Raw genomic sequence first — 18,047 nt, forward strand, 5'->3', positions numbered from 1 at the left:
ATGCAGGTCAGTGAATCTGCCAGCCCCATGCAGGTCAGTGAATCTGCTAGTCCCATGCAGGTCAGCGAATCTGCTAGCCCCATGCAGGTCAGTGAATCTGCTAGCCCCATGCAGGTCAGTGACCCTGCTAGCCCCATGCAGGTCAGTGAATCTGCTAGCCCCATGCAGGTCAGTGAATCTGCTAGCCCCATGCAGGTCAGCGAATCTGCCAGCCCCATGCAGGTCAGTGAATCTGCGAGCCCCATGCAGGTCAGTGAATCTGCTTGCCCCATGCAGGTCAGTGAATCTGCCAGCCCCATGCAGGTCAGTGACCCTGCTAGCCCCATGCAGGTCAGTGAATCTGCGAGCCCCATGCAGGTCAGTGAATCTGCCAGCCCCATTCAGGTCAGTGAATCTGCCAGCCCCATGCAGGTCAGTGAATCTGCTAGCCCCATGCAGGTCAGCGAATCTGCCAGCCCCATGCAGGTCAGTGAATCTGCTTGCCCCATGCAGGTCAGTGAATCTGCTAGCCCCATGCAGGTCAGTGAATCTGCGAGCCCCATGCAGGTCAGTGACCCTGCCAGCCCCATGCAGGTCAGTGAATCTGCGAGCCCCATGCAGGTCAGTGACCCTGCCAGCCCCATGCAGGTCAGTGAATCTGCTAGCCCCATGCAGGTCAGTGAATCTGCCTGCCCCATGCAGGTCAGTGAATCTGCTAGCCCCATGCAGGTCAGTGAATCTGCGAGCCCCATGCAGGTCAGTGACCCTGCCAGCCCCATGCAGGTCAGTGAATCTGCGAGCCCCATGCAGGTCAGTGACCCTGCCAGCCCCATGCAGGTCAGTGAATCTGCCAGCCCCATGCAGGTCAGTGAATCTGCCAGCCCCATGCAGGTCAGTGAATCTGCCAGCCCCATTCAGGTCAGTGACCCTGCTAGCCCCATGCAGGTCAGTGACCCTGCTAGCCCCATGCAGGTCAGTGACCCTGCTAGCCCCATGCAGGTCAGTGAATCTGCCAGCCCCATGCAGGTCAGTGAATCTGCCAGCCCCATGCAGGTCAGTGAATCTGCTAGCCCCATGCAGGTCAGTGAATCTGCCAGCCCCGTGCAGGTCAGTGAATCTGCCAGCCCCATGCAGGTCAGTGAATCTGCCAGCCCCATGCAGGTCAGTGAATCTGCCAGCCCCATGCAGGTCAGTGAATCTGCTAACCCCATGCAGGTCAGTGAATCTGCTAGCCCCATGCAGGTCAGTGAATCTGCCAGCCCCATGCAGGTCAGTGAATCTGCTAGCCCCATGCAGGTCAGTGAATCTGCTAGCCCCATGCAGGTCAGTGAATCTGCTAGCCCCATGCAGGTCAGTGAATCTGCTAGCCCCATGCAGGTCAGTGAATCTGCCAGCCCCATGCAGGTCAGTGAATATCTAGCCCCATGCAGGTCAGTGAATATCTAGCCCCATGCAGGTCAGCGAATCTGCCAGCCCCATGCAGGTCAGTGAATCTGCCAGCCCCATGCAGGTCAGTGAATCTGCTAGCCCCATGCAGGTCAGTGAATCTGCTAGCTCCATGCAGGTCAGTGAATCTGCCAGCCCCGTGCAGGTCAGTGAATCTGCTAGCCCCATGCAGGTCAGTGAATCTGCTAGCCCCATGCAGGTCAGTGAATCCGCTAGCCCCATGCAGGTCAGTGAATCTGCCAGCCCCATGCTGGTCAGTGAATCTGCTAGCCCCATGCAGGTCAGTGAATCTGCCAGCCCCATGCAGGTCAGTGAATCTGCTAGCCCCAAGCAGGTCAGTGAATCTGCTAGCCCCATGCAGGTCAGTGAATCTGCCAGCCCCATGCAGGTCAGTGAATCTGCCAGCCCCATGCAGGTCAGTGAATCCGCTAGCCCCATGCAGGTCAGTGAATCTGCTAGCCCCATGCAGGTCAGTGAATCTGCTAGCCCCATGCAGGTCAGTGAATCTGCTGGCCCCACGCAGGTCAGTGAATCTGCTAGCCCCATGCAGGTCAGTGAATCTGCCAGCCCCATGCAGGTCAGTGAATCTGCCAGCCCCATGCAGGTCAGTGAATCTGCTAGCCCCATGCAGGTCAGTGAATCTGCCAGCCCCGTGCAGGTCAGTGAATCTGCCAGCCCCATGCAGGTCAGTGAATATCTAGCCCCATGCAGGTCAGTGAATATCTAGCCCCATGCAGGTCAGTGAATCTGCCAGCCCCATGCAGGTCAGTGAATCTGCTAGCCCCATGCAGGTCAGTGAATATCTAGCCCCATGCAGGTCAGTGAATCTGCCAGCCCCATGCAGGTCAGTGAATCTGCTAGCCCCATGCAGGTCAGTGAATATCTAGCCCCATGCAGGTCAGTGAATCTGCGAGACCCATGCAGGTCAGTGAATCTGCTGGCCCCACGCAGGTCAGTGAATCTGCCAGCCCCATGCAGGTCAGTGAATCTGCCAGCCCCGTGCAGGTCAGTGAATCTGCTAGCCCCATGCAGGTCAGTGAATCTGCTAGCCCCATGCAGGTCAGTGAATCCGCTAGCCCCATGCAGGTCAGTGAATCTGCCAGCCCCATGCAGGTCAGTGAATCTGCCAGCCCCATGCAGGTCAGTGAATCTGCTAGCCCCATGCAGGTCAGTGAATCTGCCAGCCCCATGCAGGTCAGTGAATCTGCTAGCCCCATGCAGGTCAGTGAATCTGCCAGCCCCATGCAGGTCAGTGAATCTGCTAGCCCCAAGCAGGTCAGTGAATCTGCTAGCCCCATGCAGGTCAGTGAATCTGCCAGCCCCATGCAGGTCAGTGAATCTGCCAGCCCCATGCAGGTCAGTGAATCCGCTAGCCCCATGCAGGTCAGTGAATCTGCTAGCCCCATGCAGGTCAGTGAATCTGCTAGCCCCATGCAGGTCAGTGAATCTGCTAGCCCCATGCAGGTCAGTGAATCTGCTGGCCCCACGCAGGTCAGTGAATCTGCTAGCCCCATGCAGGTCAGTGAATCTGCTAGCCCCATGCAGGTCAGTGAATCTGCTAGCCCCATGCAGGTCAGTAAATCTGCTAGCCCCATTCAGGTCAGTGAATCTGCCAGCCCCATGCAGGTCAGTGAATCTGCTAGCCCCAAGCAGGTCAGTGAATCTGCCAGCCCCATGCAGGTCAGCGAATCTGCTAGCCCCATGCAGGTCAGTAAATCTGCTAGCCCCATGCAGGTCAGTGAATCTGCCAGCCCCGTGCAGGTCAGTGAATCTGCTAGCCCCATGCAGGTCAGTGAATCTGCTAGCCCCAAGCAGGTCAGTGAATCTGCCAGCCCCATGCAGGTCAGTAAATCTGCTAGCCCCATGCAGGTCAGTGAATCTGCCAGCCCCATGCAGGTCAGTGAATCTGCTAGCCCCACGCAGGTCAGTGAATCTGCCAGCCCCATGCAGGTCAGTGAATCTGCTAGCCCCATGCAGGTCAGTGAATCTGCCTGCCCCATGCAGGTCAGTGAATCTGCTAGCTCCATGCAGGTCAGTGAATCTGCCAGCCCCATGCAGGTCAGTGAATCTGCCAGCCCCATGCAGGTCAGTGAATCTGCTAGCCCCATGCAGGTCAGTGAATCTGCTAGCCCCAAGCAGGTCAGTGAATCTGCCAGCCCCATGCAGGTCAGTGAATCTGCCAGCCCCATGCAGGTCAGTGAATCCGCTAGTCCCATGCAGGTCAGTGAATCTGCTAGCCCCAAGCAGGTCAGTGAATCTGCTAGCCCCAAGCAGGTCAGTGAATCTGCCAGCCCCATGCAGGTCAGTGAATCTGCTAGCCCCATGCAGGTCAGTGAATCTGCTAGCCCCATGCAGGTCAGTGAATATCTAGCCCCATGCAGGTCAGTGAATCTGCTAGCCCCATGCAGGTCAGTGAATCTGCCAGCCCCATGCAGGTCAGTGAATCTGCTAGCCCCATGCAGGTCAGTGAATCTGCTAGCCCCATGCAGGTCAGTGAATCTGCTAGCCCCATGCAGGTCAGAGAATCTGCCAGCCCCATGCAGGTCAGTGAATCTGCCAGCCCCGTGCAGATCAGTGAATCTGCCAGCCCCATGCAGGTCAGTGAATCTGCTAGCCCCATGCAGGTCAGTGAATATCTAGCCCCATGCAGGTCAGTGAATCTGCCAGCCCCATGCAGGTCAGTGAATCTGCCAGCCCCATGCAGGTCAGTGAATCTGCCTGCCCCATGCAGGTCAGTGAATCTGCCTGCCCCATGCAGGTCAGTGAATCTGCTAGCCCCATGCAGGTCAGTGAATCTGCCAGCCCCATGCAGGTCAGTGAATCTGCCAGCCCCATGCAGGTCAGTAAATCTGCTAGCCCCATTCAGGTCAGTGAATCTGCTAGCCCCATGCAGGTCAGTAAATCTGCTAGCCCCATTCAGGTCAGTGAATCTGCGAGCCCCATGCAGGTCAGTGAATCTGCTAGCCCCATGCAGGTCAGTGAATCTGCCAGCCCCATGCAGGTCAGTGAATCTGCCAGCCCCATGCAGGTCAGTGAATCTGCTAGCCCCATGCAGGTCAGTAAATCTGCTAGCCCCATTCAGGTCAGTGAATCTGCGAGCCCCATGCAGGTCAGTGAATCTGCTAGCCCCATGCAGGTCAGCGAATCTGCCAGCCCCATGCAGGTCAGTGAATCTGCTAGCCCCATGCAGGTCAGTGAATCTGCCAGCCCCATGCAGGTCAGTGACCCTGCTAGCCCCATGCAGGTCAGTGACCCTGCTAGCCCCATGCAGGTCAGTGAATCTGCCAGCTCCATGCAGGTCAGTGAATCTGCCAGCCCCATGCAGGTCAGTGAATCCGCTAGCCCCATGCAGGTCAGTGAATCTGCTAGCCCCATGCAGGTCAGTGAATCTGCGAGCCCCATGCAGGTCAGTGAATCTGCCAGCCCCATGCAGGTCAGTGAATCCGCTAGCCCCATGCAGGTCAGTGAATCTGCTAGCCCCATGCAGGTCAGTGAATCTGCGAGCCCCATGCAGGTCAGTGAATCTGCTAGCCCCATGCAGGTCAGTGAATCTGCGAGCCCCATGCAGGTCAGTGAATCTGCTAGCCCCATGCAGGTCAGTGAATCTGCGAGCCCCATGCAGGTCAGTGAATCTGCTAGCCCCATGCAGGTCAGTGAATCTGCCAGCCCCATGCAGGTCAGTGAATCTGCGAGCCCCATGCAGGTCAGTGAATCTGCTAGCCCCATGCAGGTCAGTGAATCTGCTAGCCCCATGCAGGTCAGTGAATCTGCCAGCCCCATGCAGGTCAGTGAATCTGCCAGCCCCATGCAGGTCAGTGAATCTGCCAGCCCCATGCAGGTCAGTGAATCTGCTAGCCCCATGCAGGTCAGTAAATCTGCTAGCCCCATTCAGGTCAGTGAATCTGCGAGACCCATGCAGGTCAGTGAATCTGCTAGCCCCATGCAGGTCAGCGAATCTGCCAGCCCCATGCAGGTCAGTGAATCTGCTAGCCCCATGCAGGTCAGTGAATCTGCCAGCCCCATGCAGGTCAGTGAATCTGCTAGCCCCATGCAGGTCAGTGAATCTGCTAGCCCCACGCAGGTCAGTGAATCTGCTAGCTCCATGCAGGTCAGTGAATATCTAGCCCCATGCAGGTCAGTGAATCTGCCAGCCCCATGCAGGTCAGTGAATCTGCTAGCCCCATGCAGATCAGTGAATCTGCCAGCCCCATGCAGGTCAGTGAATCTGCTAGCCCCATGCAGGTCAGTGAATCTGCTAGCCCCACGCAGGTCAGTGAATCTGCTAGCCCCATGCAGGTCAGTGAATCTGCTAGCCCCATGCAGATCAGTGAATCTGCCAGCCCCATGCAGGTCAGTGAATCTGCCAGCCCCATGCAGGTCAGTGAATCTGCCTGCCCCATGCAGGTCAGTGAATCTGCCAGCCCCACGCAGGTCAGTGAATCTGCTAGCCCCATGCAGGTCAGTGAATCTGCTAGCCCCATGCAGGTCAGTGAATCTGCTAGCCCCATGCAGGTCAGTGAATCTGCCAGCCCCATGCAGGTCAGTGAATCTGCTAGCCCCACGCAGGTCAGTGAATCTGCTAGCCCCACGCAGGTCAGTGAATCTGCTAGCCCCATGCAGGTCAGTGAATCTGCCAGCCCCACGCAGGTCAGTGAATCTGCCAGCCCCATACAGGTCAGTGAATCTGCTAGTCCCATGCAGGTCAGTGAATCTGCTAGCCCCATGCAGGTCAGTGAATCAGCCAGCCCCATGCAGGTCAGTGACCCTGCCAGCCCCATGCTGGTCAGTGACCCTGCTAGCCCCACGCAGGTCAGTGAATCTGCTAGCCCCACGCAGGTCAGTGAATCTGCTAGCCCCACGCAGGTCAGTGAATCTGCCAGCCCCGTGCAGGTCAGTGAATCTGCCAGCCCCATGCAGGTCAGTGAATCCGCTAGCCCCATGCAGGTCAGTGAATATCTAGCCCCATGCAGGTCAGTGAATCTGCCAGCCCCATGCAGGTCAGTGAATCTGCCAGCCCCATGCAGGTCAGTGAATCTGCCTGCCCCATGCAGGTCAGTGAATCTGCTAGCCCCACGCAGGTCAGTGAATCTGCTAGCCCCATGCAGGTCAGTGAATCTGCCAGCCCCATGCAGGTCAGTGAATCTGCTAGCCCCACGCAGGTCAGTGAATCTGCTAGCCCCACGCAGGTCAGTGAATCTGCCAGCCCCGTGCAGGTCAGTGAATCTGCCAGCCCCATACAGGTCAGTGAATCTGCTAGTCCCATGCAGGTCAGTGAATCTGCTAGCCCCATGCAGGTCAGTGAATCAGCCAGCCCCATGCAGGTCAGTGAATCTGCCAGCCCCATGCAGGTCAGTGACCCTGCCAGCCCCATGCAGGTCAGTGAATCTGCTAGCCCCATGCAGGACAGTGAATCTGCTAGTCCCATGCAGGTCAGTGAATCTGCTAGCCCCATGCAGGTCAGTGAATCAGCTAGCCCCATGCAGGTCAGTGAATCTGCCAGCCCCATGCAGGTCAGTGAATCTGCTAGCCCCATGCAGGACAGTGAATCTGCTAGTCCCATGCAGGTCAGTGAATCTGCTAGCCCCATGCAGGTCAGTGAATCTGCCAGCCCCGTGCAGGTCAGTGAATCTGCCAGCCCCATACAGGTCAGTGAATCTGCTAGTCCCATGCAGGTCAGTGAATCTGCTAGCCCCATGCAGGTCAGTGAATCAGCCAGCCCCATGCAGGTCAGTGACCCTGCCAGCCCCATGCAGGTCAGTGAATCTGCTAGCCCCATGCAGGACAGTGAATCTGCTAGCCCCATGCAGGACAGTGAATCTGCTAGCCCCATGCAGGTCAGTGACCCTGCTAGTCCCATGCAGGTCACTGAATCTGCTAGCCCCATGCATGTCAGTGAATCTGCTAGCCCCATGCAGGTCAGTGAATCTGCTAGCCCCATGCAGGACAGTGAATCTGCTAGCCCCATGCAGGACAGTGAATCTGCTAGCCCCATGCAGGTCAGTGACCCTGCCAGCCCCATGCAGGTCAGTGAATCTGCCAGCCCAATGCAGGTCAGTGAATCTGCTAGCCCCATGCAGGTCAGTGAATCTGCTAGCCCCATGCAGGTCAGTGAATCTGCTAGCCCCACGCAGGTCAGTGACCCTGCTAGCCCCATGCAGGTCAGTGAATCTGCCAGCCCCATGCAGGTCAGTGAATCTGCCAGCCTCATGCTGGTCAGTGACCCTGCTAGCCCCATGCAGGTCAGTGAATCTGCTAGCCCCATGCAGGTCAGTGAATCTGCTAGCCCCATGCAGGTCAGTGAATCTGCTGGCCCCACGCAGGTCAGTGAATCTGCTAGCCCCATGCAGGTCAGTGAATCTGCCAGCCCCATGCAGGTCAGTGAATCTGCTAGCCCCATGCAATTCAGTGAATCTGCTAGCCCCATGCAGGTCAGTGAATCTGCTAGCCCCATGCAGGTCAGTAAATCTGCTAGCCCCATGCAGGTCAGTGAATCTGCTAGCCCCATGCAGGTCAGTGAATCTGCTAGCCCCATGCAGGTCAGTGAATCTGCCAGCCCCATGCAGGTCCGTGAATCTGCTAGCCCCATGCATGTCAGTGAATCTGCTAGCCCCATGCAGGTCAGTGAATCTGCCAGCCCCATGCAGGTCCGTGAATCTGCTAGCCCCATGCAGGTCAGTGACCCTGCCAGCCCCATGCAGGTCAGTGAATCTGCCAGCCCCATGCAGGTCAGTGAATCTGCTAGCCCCATGCAGGTCAGTGAATCTGCCAGCCCCATGCAGGTCAGTGAATCTGCTAGCTCCATGCAGGTCAGTGAATCTGCCAGCCCCATGCAGGTCAGTGAATCTGCCAGCCCCATGCAGGTCAGTGAATCTGCCAGCCCCATGCAGGTCAGTGACCCTGCTAGCCCCATGCAGGTCAGTGAATATCTAGCCCCATGCAGGTCAGTGAATCTGCTAGCCCCATGCAGGTCAGTGAATCTGCTAGCCCCATGCAGGTCAGTGAATCTGCCAGCCCCATGCAGGTCAGTGAATCTGCCAGCCCCATGCAGGTCAGTGAATCTGCTAGCTCCATGCAGGTCAGTGAATCTGCCAGCCCCATGCAGGTCAGTGAATCTGCCAGCCCCATGCAGGTCAGTGAATCTGCCAGCCCCATGCAGGTCAGTGACCCTGCTAGCCCCATGCAGGTCAGTGAATATCTAGCCCCATGCAGGTCAGTGAATCTGCTAGCCCCATGCAGGTCAGTGAATCTGCCAGCCCCGTGCAGGTCAGTGAATCTGCCAGCCCCATGCAGGTCAGTGAATCTGCTAGCCCCATGCAGGTCAGTGAATCTGCTAGCCCCATGCAGGTCAGTGAATCTGCTAGCCCCATGCAGGTCAGTGAATCTGCTAGCCCCATGCAGGTCAGTGAATCTGCCAGCCCCATGCAGGTCAGTGAATCTGCTAGCCCCATGCAGGTCAGTGAATCTGCTAGCCCCATGCAGGTCAGTGACCCTGCTAGCCCCATGCAGGTCAGTGAATCTGCTAGCCCCACGCAGGTCAGTGAATCTGCTAGCCCCATGCAGGTCAGTGAATCTGCCAGCCCCATGCAGGTCAGTGAATCTGCCAGCCCCATGCAGGTCAGTGAATCTGCTAGCCCCATGCAGGTCAGTGAATCTGCTAGCCCCACGCAGGTCAGTGAATCTGCTAGCCCCATGCAGGTCAGTGAATCTGCCAGCCCCACGCAGGTCAGTGAATCTGCTAGCCCCATGCAGGTCAGTGAATCTGCCAGCCCCACGCAGGTCAGTGAATCTGCCAGCCCCATGCAGGTCAGTGAATCTGCTAGCTCCATGCAGGTCAGTGAATCTGCCAGCCCCATGCAGGTCAGTGAATCTGCCAGCCCCATGCAGGTCAGTGAATCTGCCAGCCCCATGCAGGTCAGTGACCCTGCTAGCCCCATGCAGGTCAGTGAATATCTAGCCCCATGCAGGTCAGTGAATCTGCTAGCCCCATGCAGGTCAGTGAATCTGCTAGCCCCATGCAGGTCAGTGAATCTGCCAGCCCCATGCAGGTCAGTGAATCTGCTAGCCCCATGCAGGTCAGTGAATCTGCCAGCCCCATGCAGGTCAGTGAATCTGCCAGCCCCGTGCAGGTCAGTGAATCTGCCAGCCCCATGCAGGTCAGTGAATCTGCTAGCCCCATGCAGGTCAGTGAATCTGCTAGCCCCATGCAGGTCAGTGAATCTGCTAGCCCCATGCAGGTCAGTGAATCTGCTAGCCCCATGCAGGTCAGTGAATCTGCCAGCCCCATGCAGGTCAGTGAATCTGCTAGCCCCATGCAGGTCAGTGAATCTGCTAGCCCCATGCAGGTCAGTGACCCTGCTAGCCCCATGCAGGTCAGTGAATCTGCTAGCCCCACGCAGGTCAGTGAATCTGCTAGCCCCATGCAGGTCAGTGAATCTGCCAGCCCCATGCAGGTCAGTGAATCTGCCAGCCCCATTCAGGTCAGTGAATCTGCCTGCCCCATGCAGGTCAGTGAATCTGCTAGCCCCATGCAGGTCAGTGAATCTGCTAGCCCCATGCAGGTCAGTGAATCTGCTAGCCCCATGCAGGTCAGTGAATCTGCTAGCCCCATGCAGGTCAGTGAATCTGCCAGCCCCATGCAGGTCAGTGAATCGGCTCCACTTTTTCCCAGGAATCTTCAGAGTAAAACGCCAGTGTTTCTCACACCGGCGTGGGGACGTAGTCCCATTTAGGGAGAATTCAGCCCAAGGTGTTTGACCTAGTGGTCAGTCCTAAACTAAATAGACCACAGTCACAAATCAATCTGCTCGGTTAGGTCAGCCTCTGCTGATCAAAGTACATTTGTGGAGCTGTGTCCTGTTGCTACCCAGTGGCCTCTGTCTAACTCACAGAAAGGAAGGTTGTCTGGCGTGTTGAAAAGGTGCTGGGAAGGGGCTGTGTGTCCTCACCCGCGTTGTTGATGAGCAGCAGTCTGTCCGGAGGTTCATCCAGCTCCTGGGCGCTGCTCACCGCGCTGAGGAGTCGCCGCTGTCCCTCTTCCCCGCTCAGGTCAGCCTGGACCCGGCTCACCCGGAGCCGGCCGGCCGGGAGCTGCCGCTCCAACCGCAGCAAGCAGCCGGCGTCCCTGGCCACCAGCACCAGGCGAGAGGCGGGCGGCAGCCTGGGGGCCAGCACCATGGCCAGCGACCTCCCCAGCCCCCGGGAGCTGCCCGTGATGATGCACAGCCACTTGCCCGGCAGCACCTCTGCCGCTTGCAACCCTCCATCCATCCTGCCAACGCTTCCTCTTACATCAGATCCGACTCCAGCCCGCAAACTTTGCTTCCTGAACCACATTTGCAGCCAGCTGACGCCCCTGGCCACTCCTTCATTCTTATTAGCATTAACCAGCAATGGCTGGAGAATTCTGGCCCCTTTTCCCTCTCCCCACAGGCGCTGCCAGACCCTGCAGGCTTTATCCAGCACTTTCTGTTGTTATTCCATTCCCACAGCCTCTTTCAGGAAAACCAGGAAACGCCGTTTGAGAATAAGGCGTCTACCGTTTAAGACGGAAGCCATGATGTGGAGATGCCGGCGTTGGACTGGGCTGAGCACAGTAAGAAGTCTTACAACACCAGGTTAAAGTCCAACAGGCTTGTTTCGAATCACTAGCTTTCGGAGCACTGCTCCAAACCTGTTGGACTTTAACCTGGTGTTATAAGATTTACTGCGGAGAGGAGGAGATTTTTTTTTTGTTGCTCAAAGGGTCCTCCGTCCGTGACATTCTCTTCCATGGTATAGGCCGGGTCGTCACATGACTATGCGATGACGTGGCAGCGCCTAGCGTCACAGTGCGGGAGCACGTCAGATTTCCCCCGGGACCGGGGCAGCATGGTGGCGCAGTGGATTAGCCCTGTTGCCTCACGGCGCCGAGGTCCCAGGTACGTTCCCGGCCCCGGGTCACTGTCCGTGTGTAGTTTGCGCATTCTCCCCGTGTTTGCGTGGGTTTCGCCCCCACAACCCAAAGATATGCAGGGTAGGTGCATTGGCCACGCTAAATTGCCCTTTAATCGGAAAAAAAGAATTGGGTCCTCGAAAATTATTTTAAAAATTGATTTCCCCAGGATCTCAGGCAGATCACAGGTTTCTTATAGTCACAGAGCTGGTTAAATAAACTTATTATTACAGTCCTTGTTGCAGTTAGGGATTCAGCAAACGACAGAACATTACATGGTGTCATCGCTGGCAGCATTCCCAAGGACTTCAAACTATGAACCCATTCAATCTGGATGAAAATATGGCAGACAACTGGGAGAAGTTTAAACAGGAGTGGCTCATATTCTGTGGTGCAGTGCTTTATGACGAGTCGAAAAAGGTGCAGGTGTGCACTTTGCTGTATTCAGCGGGTCCCGAAGTGGTAGCAAAATTCCGATCCCTTACCTCCCAATCCGATGACTAGAAAAGATAATCTTGAACAAATTCGAAGCCTTCCGGTTAAGAACCTGATGCACGATCAATGACACAAAGACGAGAGTTGGATGCAATCGAGGCTTTATTACACGAAGATGTGTGGCCTCCTACAGCTGCTGGCGAAATGGCTGCTGTACGAGGAGCACACATATTTATACTCCGCCTACTGGGCAGAGCCAGCAGGCAGGGAACTACCCCCGTACCTGTAGTACCTTACCGTAAAGCACCTATATCAATATCCTATATATACAATAAATATGATGTGGAGATGCTGGCGTTGGACTGGGGTGAGCTCAGTACAAAGTCTTACAACTTTATACAATATATACATCAGTGGTGACTACCACAGAACGTAATTCTCGATTGCCACATTTTCATTCCACCAACCCAAAACACGGGAGTCTATTGAATCTTTTGTTGCCACTTGGAAAAATTTAGCAACAAAATGCACGTTTGGAAATTTTACAGCTGACTTTTTTCAGGGTCAGTTGGTTGGTTGGAGAAAACAGCGATGCGGTCGGAAACAATTACTGTGGCAAGTAGTTTTAATGTTAGTCTGCAGTGGGGATGTGTTTGCTTAACAGACAACCTGAGATATCAGAGCAGAGAATTTAGGCAGGAAGCGACGCAGTTGGGATGGGACAATGAGTTTTTTGAGTGCAGGGGGAGCCCTGCACCATCTGCAGCAGCCAGCACTCCCCAATCAGAGTGCCCAATCAGAAACGGAACCGATGTGTTAAGAGAAACCACTTTACTAAATAGAATCATAGAATTTACAGTGCAGAGGAGGCCATTCGGCCCATCGAGTCTGCACCGGCGCTTGGAAAGAGCACCGCACCCAAGCCCACACCTCCACCCTATCCCCATAACCCAGTAACCCCACCCAACACTAAGGGCAATTTTGGACACTATGGACAATTTATCATGGCCAATCCACCTAACCTGCACATCTTTGGACTGTGGGAGGAAACCGGAGCACCCGGAGGAAACCCACGCAGACACGGGGAGGACGTGCAGACTCCACACAGACAGTGACCCAAGCCGGGAATCGAACCTGGGACCCTGGAGCTGTGAAGCAATTGTGCTAACCACAATGCTACCGTGCTACCAAGCAACATCAGCCCTTTTTCTGTTAACAGCAGCGCCGTTGCTAATTGATCTCCAAGGGCTAGGTGCATTAGTAAGATCAATGAATTACAATTCAGCCCAAGCAGTACGGTAACGGAACCAGCATCAGCAACGTTAACACCAATATCAACATTGTATTGTGAAAGTGTGGAATCTGTCACGGAAGAGAGTGAGTTATTCATTGCGCTGACTGTGTACTTTCTAGTGATGCCAGACTAGAGTAAAGATCGATGCCAAAGCAAAGTGTAATGCACTGTCTAGCTACAAACTACAGGAGGCTTTCAGGGAGCTAGGATGGAAGCTCAGAACTAGAACAAACAGAGTTGTTATCTCTGGGTCGTTGCCCGTGCCACGTGATAGTGAGATGAGGAATAGGGAGAGAGAGCAATTAAACACGTGGCTACAGGGATGGTGCAGGCGGGAGGGATTCAGATTTCTGGATAACTGGGGCTCTTTCTGGGGAAGGTGGGACCTCTACAGACAGGATGGTCTACATCTGAACCTGAGGGGCACAAATATCCTGGGGGGGAGATTTGTTAGTGCTCTTTGGGGGGGTTTAAACTAATGCAGCAGGGGCATGGGAACCTGGATTGTAGTTTTAGGGTAAGGGAGAATGAGAGTATAGAGGTCAGGAGCACAGATTTGACGTCGCAGGAGGGGGCCAGTGTTCAGGTAGGTGGTTTGAAGTGTGTCTACTTCAATGCCAGGAGTATACGAAACAAGGTAGGGGAACTGGCAGCATGGGTTGGTACCTGGGACTTCGATGTTGTGGCCATTTCGGAGACATGGATAGAGCAGGGACAGGAATAGATGTTGCAGGTTCCGGGGTTTAGGTGTTTTAGTAAGCTCAGAGAAGGAGGCAAAAGAGGGGGAGGTGTGGCGCTGCTAGTCAAGAGCAGTATTACGGTGGCGGAGAGGATGCTAGATGGGGACTCTTCTTCCGAGGTAGTATGGGCTGAAGTTAGAAACAGGAAAGGAGAGGTCACCCTGTTGGGAGTTTTTTATAGGCCTCCTAATAGTTCTAGGGATGTAGAGGAAAGGATGGCGAAGATGATTCTGGATATGAGCGAAAGTAACAGGGTAGTTATTATGGGAGACTTTAACTTTCCAAATATTGACTGGAAAAGATATAGTTCGAGTACAATAGATGGGTCGTTTTTTGTACTGTGTGTGCAGGAGGGTTTCCTGAAACAATATGTTGACAGGCCAACAAGAGGCGAGGCCACGTTGGATTTGGTTTTGGGTAATGAACCAGGCCAGGTGTTGGATTTGGAGGTAGGAGAGCACTTTGGGGACAGTGACCACAATTCGGTGACGTTTGCGTTAATGATGGAAAGGGATAAGTATACACCGCAGGGCAAGAGTTATAGCTGGGGGAAGGGCAATTATGATGCCATTAGACTTGACTTGGGGGGGATAAGGTGGAGAAGTAGGCTGCAAGTGTTGGGCACACTGGATAAGTGGGGCTTGTTCAAGGATCAGCTACTGCGTGTTCTTGATAAGTATGTACCGGTCAGACAGGGAGGAAGGCGTCGAGCGAGGGAACCGTGGTTTACCAAGGAAGTGGAATCTCTTGTTAAGAGGAAGAAGGAGGCCTATGTGAAGATGAAGTGTGAAGTTTCGGTTGGGGCGATGGATAGTTACAAGGTAGCGAGGAAGGATCTAAAGAGAGAGCTAAGACGAGCAAGGAGGGGACATGAGAAGTATTTGGCAGGAAGGATCAAGGAAAACCCAAAAGCTTTCTATAGGTATGTCAGGAATAAGCGAATGACTAGGGAAAGAGTAGGACCAGTCAAGGACAGGGATGGGAAATTGTGTGTGGAGTCTGAAGAGATAGGCGAGATACTGAATGAATATTTTTCGTCAGTATTCACTCAGGAAAAAGATAATGTTGTGGAGGAGAATGCCGAGCCCCAGGCTAATAGAATAGATGGCATTGAGGTACGTTGGGAAGAGGTGTTGGGAATTCTGGACAGGCTGAAAATAGATAAGTCCCCGGGACCTGATGGGATTTATCCTAGGATTCTCTGGGAGGCCAGGGAAGAGATTGCTGGACCTTTGGCTTTGATTTTTATGTCATCACTGGCTACAGGAATAGTGCCAGAGGCCTGGAGGACAGCAAATGTGGTCCCTTTGTTCAAAAAGGGGAGCAGAGACAACCCCGGCAACTATAGACCGGTGAGCCTCACGTCTGTAGTGGGTAAAGTCTTGGAGGGGATTATAAGAGACAAGATTTATAATCATCTAGATAGGAATAATATGATCAGGGATAGTCAGCATGGCTTTGTGACGGGTAGGTCATGCCTCACAAACCTTATTGAGTTCTTTGAGAAGGTGACTGAACAGGTAGACGAGGGTAGAGCAGTTGGTGTGGTGTATATGGATTTCAGCAAAGCGTTTGATAAGGTTCCCCACGGTAGGCTATTGCAAAAAATACGGAGGCTGGGGATTGAGGGTGATTTAGAGATGTGGATCAGAAATTGGCTAGCTGAAAGAAGACAGAGGGTGGTGGTTGATGGGAAATGTTCAGAATGGAGTACAGTCACAAGTGGAGTACCACAAGGATCTATTCTGGGGCCGTTGCTGTTTGTCATTTTTATCAATGACCTAGAGGAAGGCGCAGAAGGGTGGGTGAGTAAATTTCAGACGATACTAAAGTCGGTGGTGTTGTCGATAGTGTGGAAGGATGTAGCAGGTCACTTTGGAAGGAATAACAGGAATGCGGAATATTTGGCTAATGGTAAAGTTCTTGAAAGTGTGGATGAGCAGAGGGATCTAGGTGTCCATGTACATAGATCCCTGAAAGTTGCCACCCAGGTTGATAGGGTTGTGAAGAAGGCCTATGGAGTGTTGGCCTTTATTGGTAGAGGGATTGAGTTCCGGAGTCGGGAGGTCATGTTGCAGCTGTACAGAACTCTGGTACGGCCGCATTTGGAGTATTGCGTACAGTTCTGGTCACCGCATTATAGGAAGGACGTGGAGGCTTTGGAGCGGGTGCAGAGGAGATTTACCAGGATGTTGCCTGGTATGGAGGGAAAATCTTATGAGGAAAGGCTGATGGACTTGAGGTTGTTTTCGTTGGAGAGAAGAAGGTTAAGAGGAGACTTAATAGAGGCATACAAAATGATCAGGGGGTTGGATAGGGTGGACAGTGAGAGCCTTCTCCCACGGATGGATATGGCTGGCACGAGGGGACATAACTTTAAACTGAGGGGTAATAGATATAGGACAGAGGTCAGAGGTAGGTTCTTTACGCAAAGAGTAGTGAGGCCGTGGAATGCCCTACCTGCTACAGTAGTGAACGCGCCAACATTGAGGGCATTTAAAAGTTTATTGGATAAACATATGGATGATAATGGCATAGTGTAGGTTAGATGGCTTTTGTTTTGGTGCAACATCGTGGGCCGAAGGGCCTGTACTGCGCTGTATTGTTCTATGTTCTATGTTCTATGAGACAGACTTAGATGCGATACCAGATCCTGGCCAGCAGTCTGACTTTGTGGCTTATGTGGGACAGACAATCACCACCGAGGCGTTGATTCTGCATTATCCATGGCGTTTGCTTTCTCCCTGTGACCAGGGAAGTGTCTTTATCCTGAGGACTGCCTGCAACCCATCTGTTGTCTGGAACATTACACCCTGGTCATCATGTTGTTGGATGGGTTTGTTTATTGTCACTTGTACCAGAGTACAGTGAAAAGTATTGTTCTGAGTAGAGTTCAGACAGTCATTCCGTATAGGAAAAGCAAATACATAATAGGACAAACATAAATACACAATGTAAATACACAGACACAGGCATCAGGTGAAGCATACAGGAGTGTAGAACTACTCAGTAGAGAAGATGTGTGAAGAGATCAGGTCAGTCGGTGCCTGTGTTCAGGGCACCCGGCCATGGTGGACTGTATAGGCATTGTCATGTGCAGGTTGGGGTGCGAGAGGCCTGAAGGCGGTGGGGTAAAAACTGACAATAAGAGCTTTTAATATATAAAAAGGAAGTGAGAGGTGAAAGCGAACATAGACCCCTTAGAAAATGAATCTGGGGAGATAGCTATGGGAGACAAGGAAATGGCAGAGGAATTTAACAGATATTTTGCATCAGTCTTATGTGGGACAGACAATCACCACCGAGGCGTTGATTCTGCATTATCCATGGCGTTTGCTTCCTCCCTGTGACCAGGGAAGCAACTTTGAACATCCCATTCTTACTAAAGAATACGGGGGGAGCAATTAAATACCTTGACTAGAGAAGTAGTATTCTGTCTTTTTACCTACAGAGGCTGTGTGTTATGGGTGTGATGATCTGTACCATTGGTTATCCTGAGCCGCTTGTCGTTCTCCCGTTCCATTCTGTGCCCATGTATGTTGAGCCTGTTTTTGCGCTCTCCTCATGCACGTTACTATTGTAGCCACCTAAATTGGCCAGCTCCCGATTTAAAATGGCGAACGGCAAAGGCTGATGGGAAAGTCAGCCAACACAGACAGAAACCAGCAGGTGCAGGTTTGCTGTGTATTTAACTCTGCAAAAGGCCAGACAACATCGATACCAACGACCATCAGCATAACAATGTAGCAGCCATCTGCATACTGATGAGCAATCCCCGGGAACAATAAGTAACATTTGGGACACACAAAGCAAAGCCAGACTCCCCGGCGCCAGCAGGAGCCAACACAAAAGAGGTTGACGAACACCTCAAGACCGCCCATCGATCAGGGAACCGCTCCAGTATTGGAGAAATCGAACCAAGCGATTGGAACAAAGTCCAATCACCGAGAACCAGGTCCAGGATCCGCCCCGAAAGGCGGGAAGCCCCTGGGGACTATAAGAATTAAGCCCCAAGCTCAAATCGTTCTCTTCATCTCTTCGCCCTGCCCGGGTCACCCAGCAACACGAACCAACATTGACCGTGACCACCGAACAAAGTAAGTCTTAATTCGACGCTCGCTACGAGATAGGCGCTCCTAGCTACCAATCCGTACCAACTTTGAATCCCGCAGACTCAGAACCCGAACGAAAGGCCATTTGTTCTCCTGACCTGGTGGGCCGG

At 53.7% G+C, this 18,047-nt stretch overlaps 1 protein-coding gene across 1 annotated transcript in view; it reads right to left on the bottom strand.

Annotated features, from left to right (window-relative positions):
• LOC140409328 (sepiapterin reductase-like) overlaps positions 1-10,938 on the bottom strand; it is a 41,268-nt gene extending 30,330 nt beyond the window's left edge. Inside the window, exon 1 of the mRNA XM_072497741.1 lies at positions 10,371-10,938. Coding sequence (XP_072353842.1) covers positions 10,371-10,758 — 388 coding nt within the window. The 5' untranslated portion in view covers positions 10,759-10,938. The remainder of the gene's footprint in view (positions 1-10,370) is intronic.
• Positions 10,939-18,047: the final 7,109 nt, after the last annotated feature.

Source organism: Scyliorhinus torazame, chromosome 3 (assembly GCF_047496885.1).
Source record: "Scyliorhinus torazame isolate Kashiwa2021f chromosome 3, sScyTor2.1, whole genome shotgun sequence".
NCBI lineage: Eukaryota > Metazoa > Chordata > Chondrichthyes > Carcharhiniformes > Scyliorhinidae > Scyliorhinus > Scyliorhinus torazame.